The sequence below is a fragment of the Amblyomma maculatum genome, chromosome 9 (genome assembly GCF_055883805.1).
Source record: "Amblyomma maculatum isolate TAMU_Amacu chromosome 9, ASM5588380v1, whole genome shotgun sequence".
Taxonomy (NCBI): domain Eukaryota; kingdom Metazoa; phylum Arthropoda; class Arachnida; order Ixodida; family Ixodidae; genus Amblyomma; species Amblyomma maculatum.
In genome coordinates this window covers 36,809,422-36,826,857 of record NC_139352.1, presented here as the reverse complement: position 1 = coordinate 36,826,857, position 17,436 = coordinate 36,809,422, and the positions used below count along the sequence as shown (strand labels likewise).

General features: G+C 47.8%; 1 protein-coding gene across 3 annotated transcripts in view; it reads left to right on the top strand.

The window, feature by feature from the left end:
* Nucleotides 1–12,866, top strand: part of LOC146178858 (uncharacterized) — a 61,998-nt gene extending 49,132 nt beyond the window's left edge. For all 3 annotated transcript variants that reach the window (XM_084578590.1, XM_084578591.1, XM_084578589.1), the window contains 4 exons: nt 2,634–2,760; nt 4,302–4,475; nt 7,201–7,304; nt 9,409–12,866. In XM_084578590.1, coding sequence (XP_084434716.1) covers nt 2,634–2,760; nt 4,302–4,475; nt 7,201–7,304; nt 9,409–9,549 — 546 coding nt within the window. In that variant the 3' untranslated portion in view covers nt 9,550–12,866. The remainder of the gene's footprint in view (nt 1–2,633; nt 2,761–4,301; nt 4,476–7,200; nt 7,305–9,408) is intronic.
* Nucleotides 12,867–17,436: the final 4,570 nt, after the last annotated feature.

Below are 17,436 nucleotides of genomic sequence, written 5' to 3'. Positions count from 1 at the left end.
TGGGTCCCCATTGTTGTTCGCTGCTTCGACCTCTCACACCCACACTTCGTTTTATACGTAGCATGAGATGCTGGTGATGCTAGTGTGCCTACTTACGCCGTGTTTTTCCGTGACCAAACGGTAATCGTCATACTTCATCAGGTATCGTGGCTGGCAATATTGTGCATTTCATTTTACCTCTAACCCCTCATCAAGATCTCGAGAAATGACATTGATTGACGTGCAGCTGAGACACCTGTGCACTATTCTTGTTGAAAAAGATAGTGCACTCTCGGCGAGAGTAAAAATAAGCAATGACCTGCTTTCCTTGTTCAAGACTTGCAGTGCCAAGAATGTTGGCTTTTACCATTCCATGTTCTCGTCAAAAGCCTGCATGCTAGGTGTGAAACGGAGTACCTATAAGCGCCACACCGAAGTACCATGGTGGGCACGCATTGCTTCACTTTTGCATTTCATGCCTTGTGGCCATATTTGTTTGGCCAACCATTATGTTGATTGGTCGGCTGTTGTCATTATAGGACGTGCTTCATCTGTGCACGCTGGAAAAACTGCATTTCTGCTGTTCTTGGTGTCTCATGCCCTCCCCACAAGTGCGGCCTATTTGCATATCTGGATACCTTTCGTTAATCAAGAAACTAACAAATCACGTGACGAATTTACGAATGTTTTAAACATACTTTCCTGGGAAGCCGTTATTTGGGAACTTGTTAAATAGACCTGCAATAACTAAATCACTGGAAAGGACAATTTTTCATTGCCAAGGGAATTTCATTATCGCGAGAACAGGAGTGTACAGAAGTACCAACCTGACCTTACAGAAATGGAACTACTGCTTGGAAGGTCAGTCATTGTCTCCTGTCTTGTCTTGCTTTGCAGCGTCTTCAGAATTGGGCTCTCGCAGCTGAGCAGGCTTTTCATGGCCACATCTTTTGTCATTAGTGCCAAGGAGCGATCGTGTAGCTGTCAAGTACATCGACTGCGTGCCACGGGCTTGCCTCCTTTCTCTCCGGCTACTTGTCACCATCCTCATCATCACTCTGTACTGTCACATTGCACAGATTTGTGACTGTGGACGGCATCACATGTTGATCCTTTTTAAACAAGGATGGCCGTTCCTACAAATGGGCTTGCTTGCAGTGGGTAGGCATCTAAAATGTTGAAGCAGGTATGAAAAGCGTGCTGGTGTTTCTAGTGTGAAGACACTATTTCACGAAGGAAATTAGGAAAGCGAAAAGTACAGTAGAACCTGATTTATACTATTCCAGTTCATACAATTTCCCGTTTCATATGCTGAAGATCGCAGGCTTTAAAATATCTCCTATGGCACTACACTACTTTTCTCCCAGTTAATGCGTTCCCGGATAACTGTTTCCCAGTTACTGTTCGAACTTTCGCCGCATCATGGTTGTATAATACTTTTGCAGTCAAGCGGACGCGTGCTAACGAGTGCTTACGACGTGAATAACTGATGAGGGGCGCTCACCCAGCACAGCCACTTTCCTGGGGCGAAGCATCAAAGAAAGCCAACATTCGAGACGCTCGTTCCCGTGGAAACATTACTTCATAAGGAGAAACGCCGTGGTTTCTTTGTGGTGCCTTAGCGGCATATGGGGTGGACCACTTGATAACTACATCTATATTCGCTTGCACGCGAGTGGGCCGGGTCTTTGGGACGCAGATGGCTTCTTCGCATGTTACTGGTGTAAGAGTGCGAAGCATCTGGAAAAAAAAACCAAGGAAGCAGTGCCGGCTGCGTCATCCGTGCCCCGCTTTTAATTGCCTCCTATGAACCGGACCTGTTACTAAATCCCTTCCGCGCTTTCGACAGCGCAAATATAGACTGAATCCTGTGAGAGCTAAGAAAGGAGCTATATGCATACTGAATATCAACAAATGCTAATCTGCACTTTTATACAGTGAATGTCTGAATTCTAAATGTCTTTGTACCTCATTCAGCAGCGAAAGTTTTCAAAATCAAGGCAGTTCGGATCATGCATTTCCCTGAATAATACCTTTTTTCCCCGCACTTTGTTTAAAAAACGTATCAGTGAGGTCTTACTGTATTTCTATGGGATGAACAGGGTGCTACTAATTTCTTTGTGCTGAACCTGTGTGGAACTGGTGGCTGCCAGTAGAGGCCGGATTCTTATACCATTGCGATTTCGTGCAGTGATGTACAGGGTCATCCACTTCTAGCTATAACACGGTCACTGCCTTCAAAGCAACATAGCGTCCTACATAGCCGCATATCCAAGCAAAGTGATACACGCGCTGAGGGACCTGGAGATGCTGCTTCGCACTGCATGCCATTTAGCTTTATTGCATAGCCGGGTCGGACGCATTGCTTTGAAAGCATTGGCAATGTTATAGCTAGAAGTAGATGACCCTGTACCGCAGTATGCACCCATTGCTACAATTACCTGATTGGCAATGTCAGCACATCAAAATGTGCTCCGAGGAGATCGGCGGTAAAAACAGCATGCCTCTGAATGTGCCATTCAGGTCTTCTACCAGGTAGAGGGATATGCAAGACAGGCTTGCTCTGATGGTTTGTTGCATGCTGAAGTGATTCAGTGTGATAGGTGGGGCATTCGTCACAGAGACCTGTAAAGGCAGTGTTGTGGCTCTTGCAGGTCAGTCTGTCAGAGTATAGACAGCGGATGCGTGAGACTGCGCGGGCATCCACTGCTGTGCCAGCCCCTTCGGCGGCAGCCGTGCCCGCACCATTAGTGCCGCAAGAGAGCCCCTCTCTCGTCAAAGGTGGGTTTCTTCTGGTTGTCGCTAATAGAGGGGAAAGGGAAGGGCTGCCGAAATGTCTCTGCCCCCCAGTACGGCTGGATGGGCTTCACAAGCCTACTGCAGGAGCCCACCTCGCAATCCTCGTTTTGCAGAAGGGCAGGTCGCCACGCTTGATGACTAATGCTTGTCTTCAGGCAACGTCAACTGCATTACAAAGTTCCCGAATTTTTTTGCTGTTGCTGCATTACGCTGGGCCAACTGTCCTAAATTATTAAGGAAAATTAAAGGAATTGCCCCTCGGCAGCGTTTTCTGCTGCTTCCAGGTCACATAAGGCCAGGCAGGGTTCGTAGTGATCATTGAAAGGAGGCATGGTAAGGTAAACAGATCATTTAGGTTTTTTGCCTATCTGAAAACTGCTGCATATTTTGTTGTGAAATTTTGTGTGTTCTCTAATTATGCATGTAGCCTGAATTTTTACTTTTGAGTGGTACAAGCTTCAACATTACGTTGGGGGAAATATTTCATGTGCCATTACTAAAAACGAAGAAACAGTATCGCGTCTAAATTTTACAGGCTAAGTGGCTTCAACGTGACCCTTACGACAGTGAGGTTTTGCTTTAACCATTGAAGGAAAAAGAAATTGTTGTCCTCCATTATCATCTACTTTGCGAGACTTCCCACATTATTATTTTAAATTTTTTTTTTTCAGACATATTGCTTGTAATATTTTCAAATATTTTAGGTTCAAACTGTCAGGTGAGAGAATTTCAAAGCAATCGGTATGGTAGTTTTAGTGATAAGGTACAGTACGGTTCACTGTTGACGGGAACGTGGAATTGCGTGGTCGTAACATTTTTTAAAGCGCTGCCGCCAACCACTGGCAAGAATGGATGGCACCAAGCGCATGTTAGGGAAGAGCACTCTGTGCTTACTGCACATGCACCTTGAATAATAGTTTATCGCTGGCTCTCACGGGAGTGCTTTGTAAAGCACGGCAGCAACGCAGCCCTTGTTTCATTTAACAGTAGATCGTACTGTACATCAAAGCTTAAAAATTTTCACTAAAGCAGTTTTGAGAAAAGCACAATTTTATGTTGCGCTACGGTAGTTCAGAATACGCCAGCTGTGTACATGAATGCAAGGATTTTCTGAGGAGGTTCAGAACTGAGGCCCGTTCAACACCCTCCTCGTCAAACCGGCTGAAACCAACTTTACAGAATACACCTGGTTGGATGCTGAGTGCCTTTAAAATAGCACTTTCTGCTTTATTGCCAACAGTGGAGCCTCGTTAATACGATCCTTGCGGAATTGCAGAAATACGTCCGAACATCGTATTATCCAAAACAGGTTCCAAAAAGGTTGCAAACGAAATACACTCTGCACAGATCTTTTTATTTTCACGCTTTGAATGTTGTTTTGCACTCAACTTTCCGCTCATGCTGTGTCCGGGTCATTCGCAAAACCGTCATTGCAGGCAGCGGTATGTCATTTTGCATTGCTATTCAATAAAGTTTCCACCTCTGGCACGTGCGGTGTGCATTACACGTTGTCGCTCTGGCAGCTGACCCAGGGCTGCCAGCCAGCAGCAGGGGTGCCTCGGCTGCCCCTGACGAGGATGAGTCATGGCCCCAGCGAGAGCGATTGAGCCAGCGACTGCGCCGCGAGTTTGGCCTGCTGGACGACGACTCCGACACGGAGCGAGGGGGCGCTCCACCTCCGCCACCACCGCCTCCTGGTGAGTCTCGCTACCTATATTTCCTCGTTGTGACAAAGTTTGTGAAAATTTATGTGTTATATCCAATGTAGTTAAACCTCTATGCAACAGACCTCTACGTAACGAATTCCTTTGGTATTACAAAGTTTTTCGATTCCCTAACATTACCCCCATTGAAGTGCATGTGTTTGGAAACTTAATGTATCAACTGTGTACTAGCGCTTGACCTTGCACCACCACCAAGTGTAATGAGGCAGTTTAGGTAGTTTGCATGGCGATATATTTATGTTATCGTTGTTGCTACGAAGGCCAGCGTTCTACAGCGAGAGCTGGAGCTTCGTCTTTTTTGTCGTCACAACTTCGTTTTTTTGCTGCTTTTTCACAGGTCAGGCATCTCTCTTACAATATGAAAAACTCAAGGCACCAATGATTTCTTGGCTGTTGAAAATTTCAGAGAGCACTTCGTGTTTCATGATGATGAAGCAGGAATTGATGTGTGAGGAATCTCTGTGATCGCTGCAAGCGACTGCAGTTCATACAACACGATGAGCAACTGCATATGATACAAAGTGCTGTGTTTCAGCAAGCAAAGCATTCTGCTGCTTTTGCTTTTGGAACATTACGTTGCACTAATTCGTGCTCAAAAGTAGCAAAAAAATTGCAGGAGAAAGAAAAGAATACACGTGGCAAGCTGTGTGTGCCCATCGCCGCCACACAGTTGCTCGTGAGATTTTTGGCACCAATACCTCTCGTGCATTGATAGCGGGAATAGCGGAGAGCGCTACTGACGTTAGGCGAACAGTCGGTATTCTGGGGGGCCTGGGAACAGCAGTAGCCGGGGAACAATAACATGCATGAAACGCTCTTTCCTAGCCTGGCCATGGTGCCTTCACCACCACGCTATCCCCATCCCTTTTGTAGATTGTCGTGCTAGCCATAGCAGAGGTGGAGGCTGCTGCCGCAGTCATGACGCGCCCTCAGTGAGATCTTGAAACATTCCACCACTGCTGTGACTCTAAGTATAATCTCGTTACAAGAGACACTCTGTTATTAAGGACAACTTTTGCAGGCCCCTAAAGTAACTTCTTCACATATTTAGAAGAGACACAATTAACCCAGGTGCGCTCATGCAATGCAGCTGACTTGTACCAACTCGTGTGGCAGTTTATATTTCCTTACCTAAATTCTGTTCGATATCGATGTCCTGTTTTGTTGCAACATGTCAGGAACAAAGGAGTGGCTCCTCTTGACTGGGAAATCAAAATGTTCCTGTTGTTCTAGTCACACAGGAATGTGATGACAGTGGCTGAAACAATGGGTACATTTTGACTTCCCAGTCAAGAGGATTGGTTTGGTTTTGTGGGGTTTAACGTCCCAAAGCGACTCAGGCTGTGAGAGATGGCCCTAGTGGAGGACTCCGGAAATTTCGACTACCTGGGGTTCTTTAACGTGCACTGACATCGCACAGCACACGGGCGCCTTGCTTTATGCCTCCATCGAAAAGCGGCCGCCGAGGCCGGAATTCGATCCCGTGTCCTTGGGAACAGTAGTCGAGCGCCGTAACCACTGTGCCACCCCGGCGGGGCGCCAGTCAAGAGGAGGCACTCCTTCTTGGTTCCTGGCATGTTGCAACAAAGCAGGACACTGATATGGAACAGAATTTAGATAAGGAAATCTAAACTGCCACGCATACGAGTTGGTAGGAATTTTTGGCTACAAGAGACATCTTTTTTGGATCCCTTGAGTGTCTTGTAACGAGGTTTTACTTTAGCGAGGATTTACTGTAAACACTTTTAGGATAGTTTCCTTTTACATTCAGCTCTTAATCTGGTTTCAGTTCTAAATTGTCATTTCGAGTCTTCACCTATAAGCAACTTATAACGAAAACCTAGGTGTAGCGAAAAGTTGTGAACATTTTGCGGTTTCGTGACAGCCATGTATAACCGTATTGATCGTGAAAGTACCCGCACAAATTTCTGCAAGCATGCTAATGAAGCCAGGCTAAAAGCGCTGAGTTATGGACAGCACGAAGGTGCAAAAATACAAAATTTTTTTAGTTAAAAAAACTTGGTGCAAACTTTAAATCTCGCTTTTAGTTCTGTTCTGGAGAGCAAAAATGCACACAGAAGTAGGTAGAGATGTTGCCCCCGACAGATAGTAGTATCGGAGCTTGTGCTGCTCGTGCTCCTTACTGTGCAACGCAAGCATTGTAGGAGTTCAGGCTCTCATCGAAGCTGCAGTGGACAGTGCATTGGTAAAAACCACTGCTGATCATAAAGGTTACTGGTGCACTTTATATGCAGCAGTAACTCAAATGAAATTAGCATACACTTGATTTCTGCATCACCTTCAGTGGTGGAGCTGCGCTCGATGTTCACCTTTTTTTTTTTAACATGGCTTATTTAACCTCCCATTTGCTTTGCGGCCCTGCGCAGCAGCGAAAAAAGCCTTTTCTGAGAAATGTAGCGAGAAATTTTGTTGTCAGGAAGCCAGAAGTGTAATATAATTTAGTGGAACACTCATGATTTTGAGCACCTCAATCGGGAACATGTTAGTGAGGTTCTGCTTTGCAAGTGGCATTGATGCTTTTGGAAGCAGAAATAAAGGCTGCAAGCTCCCATGCAACTAACACAGCGTAAACAGTAGTGGTGGTATTTCCAATTTTGTGGTGTCCTTCACATCAGTTGGCAGAAAGGATGAGGTCCTGGCGCAGTTTTGTGCTGAGTGGTGGTTCCACTTTGTGCAGGTGCTGAGACCGCCACGCTGCCGCCACCCATTATGGCACCCCACGTAGCGGGGCTGCCCTATCCTCCGCCCCCGCACGGATACTTGCCAGTGCCACCCCTGCAGGTAGGCATTATAACGAACGGGCAAAAAACAAAGTGGTTGACTAGTTGGATAGAGCTGAAATTTGTAATATAGAACTTGATCAGAAATATGCACGAGAGCAGAGCAATTGTTACTAGAGAAACTGTACGACCTCTTACAAAGACTTGACTTTGTTTTAGAGGTGTTCGCAGCTATTCCAGTGAGCTTGGTTAGGTTGCCTTCTCCATGGAGCTTGCCAGTGCACAGTGCCATCGAGCGAAACATTAGTGATGATGGCTTCTCCACATAACAGTTCCACATGGAAGGTGGTGCATCGCCACAAAAGCAATACAGTCGAACCCGGATATATCAAATTTTCGTTATATTGAACTCACGGAATATCCCCTTGAAAATCCCATGTAAAAGTATAGGAAAGCCGCATCATATATCGAACTTAATTTCACCGGTCGTTCGATATATCGAACTCCGCACCACGCACTGGAAAATGTGCCTTCCCCAAAGACTATCGCATCACCCTTGGCCGTTTGCCGCGTGACGTTTTCAAGCCACGCGTGGAAGGAATGAGAGGGGACAGTTCGGCGACGGCTGGTCTGGGCAGCGCCGCGCCCATCCCCCAAGGGCGCATCTGCAATTATCGTTTCCCGCGCGCCAACACATGACGTTTGCAAGCCATGTGCGTGGGTGTTCCCATCGTTTTGCCGAGCTATCTCTCTCCTTCAGCACGCGCTACGCATGCGCCAAGTCAGCTCAGCCCGTTTTCAGACAGGCGTCGGATGTTTTCTGCAGCGTTTGTTACGTTGCGAACCTTCTGCGCGCGGCGGTTGATGTGGCTATGGCGCCTGTGGACAGTTGAAAAGCGGCAACTCGTTCTTTTTTTTTTTTTTTTTTTTGCGAGTCATCCTTTCTTATCGTTGTGCTGTTCAGACGTTAAGATACTGCAGGGTTTTTTTTTTTTTTTTTGCGGGAGTCGTTTATTCTTGCATGTATGAATCAATGAAAGCACGCGTCAGCTGCTGCGATCATGAGGCGTGATAAATCGAACCAGGCTTGTGCAATCATGCCTTCACGGGCACTCTGCCAAGTTCGCTCCCCACCACCGCAAGAGCTATCAAAAGATAAACGCGCCCCGACGTTGACGTTATCGCTGCGCAGTATCTTGGCACGCTGCCAAGAAATGAGCTGTGGATGAGAGGACCGAAACGGAGGGAGACGCGCCATCGACATGCAAGCGAAAACGCTCGCGTTTTTTGCCACGGCGACACAGAAACCTTGTTTTGAGCTGCCGCAGTGGCTCGAGCAGTGAGAGGGACGCAGTTCCATGAAATTTTTCGCTGTGTCGCTGAGATCGCTGAATCGCTTGCATGTGAGTGAGCTGGCCTTAACGCTTTTTCAAATTCTCGGGTGCAAAAGTGGAGGGTGGGTTCATTATGCGAGGGGGTTGATTACGCGACAAATACGGTATCGTTTTTTTGGCATCGTAAGTGCCGTCACAAGCCGATTTTTGTATATCGAATTTTCAATATATCGAACTATTTCGCGATCCCCTTCGAGTTCGATATATCCAGGTTAGACTGTAGTCACTGCTAAAAAACGATCAACATGAGTGCAGACTGACTTCGGTGTGAAACATGCTAGGCTTAGTGGCACTCGACAAGCATCATGTTTCCACTATGGTGGAAGGTGGTGTGTGCTCCATGTGTGCATAGGTTATGCAGGGGCTTATTTATTGCCGTTTTTTCTGTATTGAATCTTTAGTATGTGGCATACCAAACTGTTTTGCAGTCTCCTTTGAGTCTGCGATCAGTTGTACTGCGATAATGCTGCCACTTGCATCGAGAATGCAGAAAACATGCTTAAATTCGAAGCTGTTTATCTTATTAAAATAAATGAATGTGAACGTACCTAAACATGGTGACACTGCCAAGAGGCTTGGAACTCTACTTTGGAAGTTTTTCTTTTTTTTTCTTCATTTCATTTGAAGGTCAAGTTGAGGAAGGCCTTGTTTTGTAATTGATTGCGTCACTTAGAACAGGTGGTGGTTTGGTGCACCTTCTTGCCTGGCTGGATGGCATGCTGCACACAGGTGGAGCAAGCTCCCTACATGGTAACCGGTGTTCCTTTGCAGGTCCCACCGTTTAGTGCGCCTCTGACCACTTTGCGACCTCCGCTCCTACCAGCCACCCATCTGGTCGGAGGAGGGGCGACGCCCGTCCTGCCCCCGTCTTCAACGCACAGGCAGCCGCCCAGCTACTTCCACCTCAGCTAAACCGCAGAGACCAGAGCATCGCTTGAACTTTTGGTAGATTGCCTGCTGCAGGCTGTGCCCACTGCTGCCTATCGGCGAGCCATCATTGTGGAAAGACACGTTGTGGTTGTGCAGTGGAAGGCTGTGGCAGCCGCATTGGCTGTGAACCTGTTTTGCGACACTGGCGGGCCGCAAGTGGCTCTGTCGGTTTTGAAGGCACAGTGCCCATTTCGTTGGGTGTGGGGAGGCATGACCCAGACAAATGCTGCCCTTGATGGACATTCTCGTCTGCCACTGTAAATAGGAAGAGCCTGCAGTGTTGGGGGGCCTGCAGTGCCTTTCGTGTTGTACCATAGCTCTCTTTCCGGCCTAGGATTGGGCCATCCACTGCGTTGCTTCCAGTTTGCTCGAACTGCATGTGCGGAGCTGCACTGATGAATGTTGGGTCGTTGGCAAAACGTGACTCTGGGGCGCAGCATGTCTGCTCGCTTTCAGTGCCAACGGGAGGGGGGACCCAGTCTACCTTCATGTGTTTCCCTTGCAGCGAAGCAAAACTGGCCTCACCGGTTAGCCAGCGGACAGTGAATGCCGCTGGTTACTTTTCTTGTGGTGCGCTTCAGCAGTGCTGCACGCAGCTTTCATGTTCTACCATCCCTCGGATGTTATGCAGTGCGTTGGCTGCGGTACTGATGTGTGCAGAAAGGTGAGGCGCTAACCAAGAGACACTGAATGGGTCACAACTGATCACAAGTTGGCTTGGCCCACCCTGTCTTTGTGGTGCTTGGAAGAATACCGAAAAGATGGGGCTGTCTCTCTGCACACTAGCGACTATGAACATTGGCACCTGTGTTGTTCATCTGTGGCAACATTTTTGTTTTCTTGTCACCGTGGGGTGACCAAACACTGGCTCTCGTGATCGCACAGGCACTGGACAGCTGAAATTTGCTCAGGCAAGTAACCCGGTCATCATTCTCGAGCACTGCTTCTCTCAAGTTTTTATTGGCAGTGACCGTAAACAGGCATGCAGAAGGCCGGTGCATCTTCTCTCTCTGCGTTGCCACCTGTAGTGAGCTGTTGTTACGGAGCAAGTGGCTCCTCGTATGTCGTCCTTTCACTCTATCTCCAGTGTCACATCCATTGTGTACATAGCTATACATAGCCGTTCCTGACGTGTCCTTGTGTCGTGAGACTGTTGCCCGTGACTGCCGGGTTTGCTCGATCAGGGAGGAGTCCGAGTACTGCGCATTTTGTTACGACATGGGGGTCTCTTATTTTTGGTGCGCGCTTGCTTCTCGCCAGTGTTGTTGGAAAAGTGTCCAAGCTTGTATTTCAGGCTGACGTTACGTTCTCACGATGACTTTCCGCGTGTGTTATCAGCAGCTGCTTACAGTTGGCTCGGGAAGTACGCGAGCTGCAAAGTTTTTTGTTTTGTGGGAGGGGATTATGACTGTTTTTCATCGACCTGTTCTATCTACTGAACGCACAAGAGCCCGAAGGCTCACTTTATCTCGCAGGCACAGTCGGCGCTGTGCCGGATTGATTCCTGTCAGCGACTGGACAGCAGTGGATTGGTTGGGATAATGCAGGTTGATTGAACAAACCGAAGTTGCAAGTTGTCAATGTTAAGATTAAATAATTGTTTGTTTGTGAAGAATGTAGCAATTTGAGTGCCTGGCTTATTTTTGACTGGTACTGCTTTGTTTTAAGATTTGAGTGGTTTCATTGTATGCTTTAATATAATTCTTGAGAGCCACAAGTAGTGTGCTCTGCCCACGTGCTTTGCAGTCTCAGTTGCCAAGAGTTTTTATTCATAGTTCTTTAGGATTCGGACAAATGCACAGCTGTGCACACTTTTTTGGGGCCCCCTTGGATCGAGCAGCCTGGTTAAGTCCCCACCCGCTTTTGGGTGGTTCTGTACACTATTTGTGTCTCTCTGTCGTGGACGTCAGCCTTTGGTGTACATAATGTATATAAGAATTCCAGCCCCACATCTGCAGGCACGACAGCCAGCACAGTTACTCAGATGGTAGATGGGCCTATCGGCCAACAGGTGCAGGCAGTGCAAGAGTGGTGCTGTCGTGTTGCATCGGGCCGGATGAATGCCTCGTGTCTGCAGGCAACAAACTTGTACAGGATGCTTACGTTTTTAGTTGCGTGCCAGCCATACTGATCGGACGAGACCAGAGGTGCTTTCCTATTTGACCTGCCTCTTCAGGTTATTCACATAGATTGGCATTGTTTGTGAATGAGGGCATGAGCTGTGTCAAGAGTCATATAAATCTTTGTGTAATATGAGAGGTAACTTTTCTAGGTCGTGCTTTTTATTATGGGTCTGCTCATTGCCATGGGGTGTTTAAGCTGTATTCCCCATACACATGCTGTTGTGCGGCACGGAAAGGAAAATCTGCTATCAAAAGTGCATGTATTATGAGCCTGTTATGTAGTTAAAATTTCTAATTACATTGTTGGGGGGAATCTCGGCTCCTTTCATGGGTCACTTTCAAAAGAAAGGAGTTGATGCGAGGGTCTCTGGTCTCGTCCGAAGATTGACAGGTCAGCCATGCCGGGCTTCTTGTCTCCCTGCTTTTATCATCTTCTTTTGATGTTGTGTCGCCCTGTGTTCCCGGTTTTTTAATCCTCTTCCTGCAGTTGGGATTTATTGATGCAAGAGAGACTCTGCTTTCATCCCCCTTTTTTTTTTTTTTACCATCTGTCATACCTTGTATATGGGGGGACAAAATTGATGGTGGGTAAGTGTGTGATAACTTATTTTATATACCCTGGGCTCACCGTTGTCTTCAGACCCATTTGTCTTCTGAGCAGTCACGCACATTTGCAGCAGGAGCCCCCCTCGCAGTATTGGGAGGGATGAATAATGCTGGCCAACCAGGAAGCGTCAAAGACCCTCTGCCACTGTAAAAAAGCAGGTCCACAACACAGAGCCAGATTGGCATTGCACCTGTGCAGAAGTTGATGAAATTGCTCTGCTAAATATTCACATTTAACTATTCATTTGAAATTAGTATTAGCGAGAACAGTACACATCCAGGCCATTTGCATGATGCCATTCATGGGCCGTGCTAACTTTTGAATTCGACTGTTTCATTCCTCGGCATTGTTCAGTTCAGGCTCACTGTGTCATGTGATTAATTCCATACCTGAGTTGCGAACGGAAAAATTTCCGAGGCTAGGAAGTTGATTTAGCATTGCTGCTAATGTTTCTAACTCGCTAGCCTGGACATTAGTTGAGGGGCTGTTGCTGCAAAGGTGCTGCACTTGGCCTTCTCTTTTTTTCCCCGTGTGCCCAATGCTGTAAATAAACGAGGCTACTTTCTTCACTCGAGTCTCCTGTTCTGCACCTCCAGCAACCCTGGTGTGACGACATCTCTCGGCCTGGGTCGTACCTTCTGTTGTCTCTCATTTCACTGCACACTATTGATTTGCTTCTGTGTGCCTTATATGCTCAACATATTGCATTGCATGCATTGTAAGAAAAAAAAGTTTGTGGCAAATGTATCAGTGGGACTGTCAAGAACGGCACAAGTAGTGGAACAAGAAATCGATATGAAATATGACCAAAAAGGCTGTATTATACCAGGAGAGTTGAGTATATTGCATTTATGCTGATGCTAAAAGGCAAGCGGTAGACGGCGATTTAAAACTAGCCAGTGTGCCCTGCCTCAGTCATTGATGTGGCCATATGATGTGGATGTGAGTATCAGAGGTTATGATGAGGGGTTGAATCTAGATCATGGATGCTTTATGGAGGTAACAAAAAAGTCCCTTCACTAGCAAGGCCCTTTGATCACCGAAGTCTAGCGCCTGTCCCAACTGCTGTTTGACCAGCGCTGGCCTGGGGTATCGGAACCAGCAACGACTGTGTCACTGCGTATAGGTCTGGCCTTAAAATGAAATTGAAAGGAGTATCATGTTCTTCGAAATTATCTGATCCCGCAAGTTGGCATTTCGTACCAGACACTTTTTTTTTTCGGGAGAGCGTAGACTACGTTAATGCACGTTTTATGTTGTGTGTGCATCATCCGAGCCAAAACTGCTGCAGCTGCCTCAGTCTCTTCCCGGCTCGATCTGCTACAATTACTGTGCTGTGACAAACATTAAGATGACAAATTTTTGGAACATATCTGCACACACAGTTACCGTTCGAACTTATGCAAAGTAAGTTATCCACTGGGGAAGGCTTAATCGAGGCATTTGAAGCGCTGGCGTTCCTTTCGCTGAACTGGAGGCTGGTACAGCCGCCAAAATCTAACGCGCGCGTGACGGCCACAATTTCCGATTCTGAGCGTTGCAGAGGTGCTAACCTGCGAAAAGTAAGTATATTGAAGGGCTCACCAAGCCTTTGCTTAATTTTGAACTTCCGGCAAGTTTTCTCTGCCCTAAGGTAGAGTGTGCTTGACCTAAGGAGCAGGAGCGCAAAAAAGGCGGCCATTGTGCACGCCATATTTGGGCAGCTGTAAGTCTGATATAAAATCATAGCGAGAAGTTATGGAAACGCGGCTTCTTTGCTGTTCCAAAACAGGCCTAGCTCAAAATCTGGAGCAGGGATTATAACCTTGTATTTGAATTCAGTTCTGGGTGATTTTGACTAAGTCTTCATTCTTGGCCGACAAAAGATTTTATCTTGAGCACCGCGGATGCTTTGACTATGCTATATGTTGGGACCAGAAGAAATTAAACCACAACAGAGACACGTGGGAGGCGACGGCGTTGCGCGAATCACAAAACGGAGCTAATTTAACGTCTGCGTCGGTGTTGCAGAAACGCGAGACGCAAAAGTCTAAACTCAACAGCCAACATCGGCCCTTCCTGTTTGGACTGCAGCGAAATCGTGTGGAAGAGATCGATCAGGAAAGAACACGGACCTTTCACGCGGAGAGGATGCATAAGAAATATTGTCGGTGCTAGAGCGCGGTTAAACGATGATTGACGAGCGATCGCAGCTTTCATCGGTTTTGCAACTCCATGTGCACAGTTGTCATCGGGCGCGTATGTTGTTGTTGTTCTCCTCTAATGTGATGGCACATACCCACACAGGGGGATCGGCCAAGAATTGGGTTGCAGAGATATTAAGTACGTGTTCGAAATGGTTTGCGGTAAAAATTGATATATTCGATCCATTTGTATCGCACGTGTATGTATTCGCGATCAGTGCAATGTAAAATTATTACGGGAATTTTTGCGTGTCCGAACTCGCGGCCAGCAATTGCGGATTCCAGCATTTCACAAATGCCACGCGCGTGACATATGGCCGGTCATATATGCTAGTTAGGCAAGAAGACGACGTAGCATCTAAGGCCGGGCAGAACTATACTCGAAATGGTATAGGCCTGCAGACAGATAGGGGACTACGAGAAAAATCAAGCATTCCTACAGGAGTCGAGAAAAGGTAATCATTCCCTCCTTGTAACATGCGTCCCATATTCAACACAGAGAGGAGGGAGAACAGAGCATAAACACTAATCAGATGCTTCGATTCGATGGACAGCAAGTCGGTTGCTTATAAGTGGATGCGACCAGTAGCAAGACGAGGGCGGCGGCCGCCTCGGTGGTCGACGGCCGAGGTGCCCCGGTATCAGCCGCCACCATTAGAAGCCGCAACACGGAAACGGCAAAAGTTGCAATAGCGCTCGCTTGCGTCGAAACGCAAGCCAATTTCGTAATCAGCGATAGCGAAACAGCCATTTGGAATTTTGGAAAGGGTATAGGGCCCCGCCGGAAGCGGCAAAGATTCTGGCCAGTAGACGGCTAAACAGAAAAATTAGCCTAATTTGGACCCCTGCACACACGTCCGTTTCTGGCAACGAAGCGGCCCACGAGTTAGCCCGAGCGCTCTACTTCCGGGTAACTGTGGAGTCGCCCGAGTGTCGGAACCAAGACCGACTGAAATACAGACCTGCACAGATAGCACTGCTCCAGCGCGCACCTTCTAGTTCATAGCCTTCGCCGCTAGGGAACGAACACTAAGGTTAACCTGGCGCTACTGTAAACCTGTTAATAAGAAGGGTCTATTAGGTCTGTCATTTTTCTTCGTCGTTATAGTTTATTTATCTTTCCACGCTGTAATGCACAAGCACCTGTTCTGCGCATGTGCAGTGAGTAACTGCAGTGCCGTCGCACAAAGAGAAATCGCGGTATGCCTTCTAGCGAGAGAAAAACATCGTAAAAATAAACACTGTCCGCTAAAATACAAAAAGGCAAAATTTTAGAAGTATAACCTGGACAAAGATCTTTTTTTTTTTAATTTGGGTACAGTTTGTTTATATTAATTTGTGATTTGATGATGATGAAAATGACAGACGAACAGGTCAACCGAGCGCCCTCAACGACGAGAAAGGTAACGAAAGTTGGCGCACGAGATCCCATAGGACCCTGTTTTTTGTGCAGGTCTGTATTTCAGTCGGTCTTGGTCGGAACATGAACGAGCGTCTGCAAAATTATACGGAGATTCTTGATAATGATAGGTTAGCAGGAGACTGGTGCCACCACCGGATAAAAGTCGAAACAATAGGGAGGCAGTCGCATGGCGGCGCCTGCAAGCTGGGAACTTTGTAAAGCCAGTCTAGGTATATGTCCAGATGGACGATAGAAAAAACCAAAAATGCAAGCGGGGAGAGAGGGACCCTCGACCATATAATCTGGGAATGTGCTAGCTTCCCAGGGGCTAAAGCAAATATAAATTGTAGAGAAGCCTGGGAAGCCCTGCTGCGGAGCGAGGTCCCTGCTCCACAGCAACAAGCCATTCGCCTGGCGGAAGAAGCCGCGAAGAGCCAAGATCTCTTTGCCTACTTCTGATCACGGAGGTCTCGGCTCCCGTCCCTTAGGCTTGCGTGTCGGGGGACAGGGATTGGGGGCCGCCATATCTGGTAGAAGAATAAAGTTGTGAATACATCACATCAATCAGGCCTAATCGGACCACGATGCAATCAATGAATGGCGATGAACGGCGAACAAGGCGAACAGATGCCAGTGCGCGATTAGTTTTGACCAAATTGTGGCACGGTAGACGCGGCACTCGCGGAACACTTCTTGGGATCCACGCAGAACGGACAGGTCGCTTAACGGCGGCCGCTTTAATTCGCCGCAAGCTTTGTAAAAGCTTGTTAATTCAAACTTCGTTAATTGGAACTGCGAGTACGGTCTAGGCCCATGCAAGTCTATCCCAGTAGAGAGAGAGAGAGAGAACAACTTTTATTTAAAATGCCTGCAGAATCGGTTAGGCTCCCTCCAAGCAGGGAGGACAAGCTTTTACCGTGACGCGGCCACTACGTCAGTCTCGTGCGTTGTGCTCCTTGAGGTCTTGTTACGTCCCTCGCTACTTCCGCGGGTTCGAGAGGGCCGCCGCCCCCTTCTTGGGGGTGCTGCCCCCCCTCTCCTCGGTTTCGCTCGGTCGCTGCCTCTCTAGAGCTGCCGAGACCCGCTGGACGGCCTTGAGTTGTGTCTCTTGATCACAGCTCCTCGTTGCAGCCTCTAGCTGCGGCGGGATCGTCGTCTTCTCGCTGGCTTCGCGCGGATTTACGCTACAGTCCCAAAGGATGTGAGCCGCGGTGGCTCTCTCCTTCGCGCACAGTCTACACATGTCGCTCGCGTGCACACTCGGACACATGTGCTTAGCTAGCACCGGGGTGAGCAGGGACCCCGTCTGTAACTGTCTGTATAACACTGCCTCCTTCCGGGTAAGCCCCGGGTGAGGTGGCGGCATAGTCTGTCTGTTCAGTCTGTACCATTTCACTATTTCGTTGAAGGTGGTCATCTTGTCCTTGACACTGCGCCGCGACCAAGACTCCGAGTCGGCCGTGCTTGCAGCCGCGCGGTTGGTTAGTCCTCGCGCGGCCAAGTTGGCCGTCTCGTTGTGGTTCACGTTTCCGCGTTCCGACACGTCACTGCCCA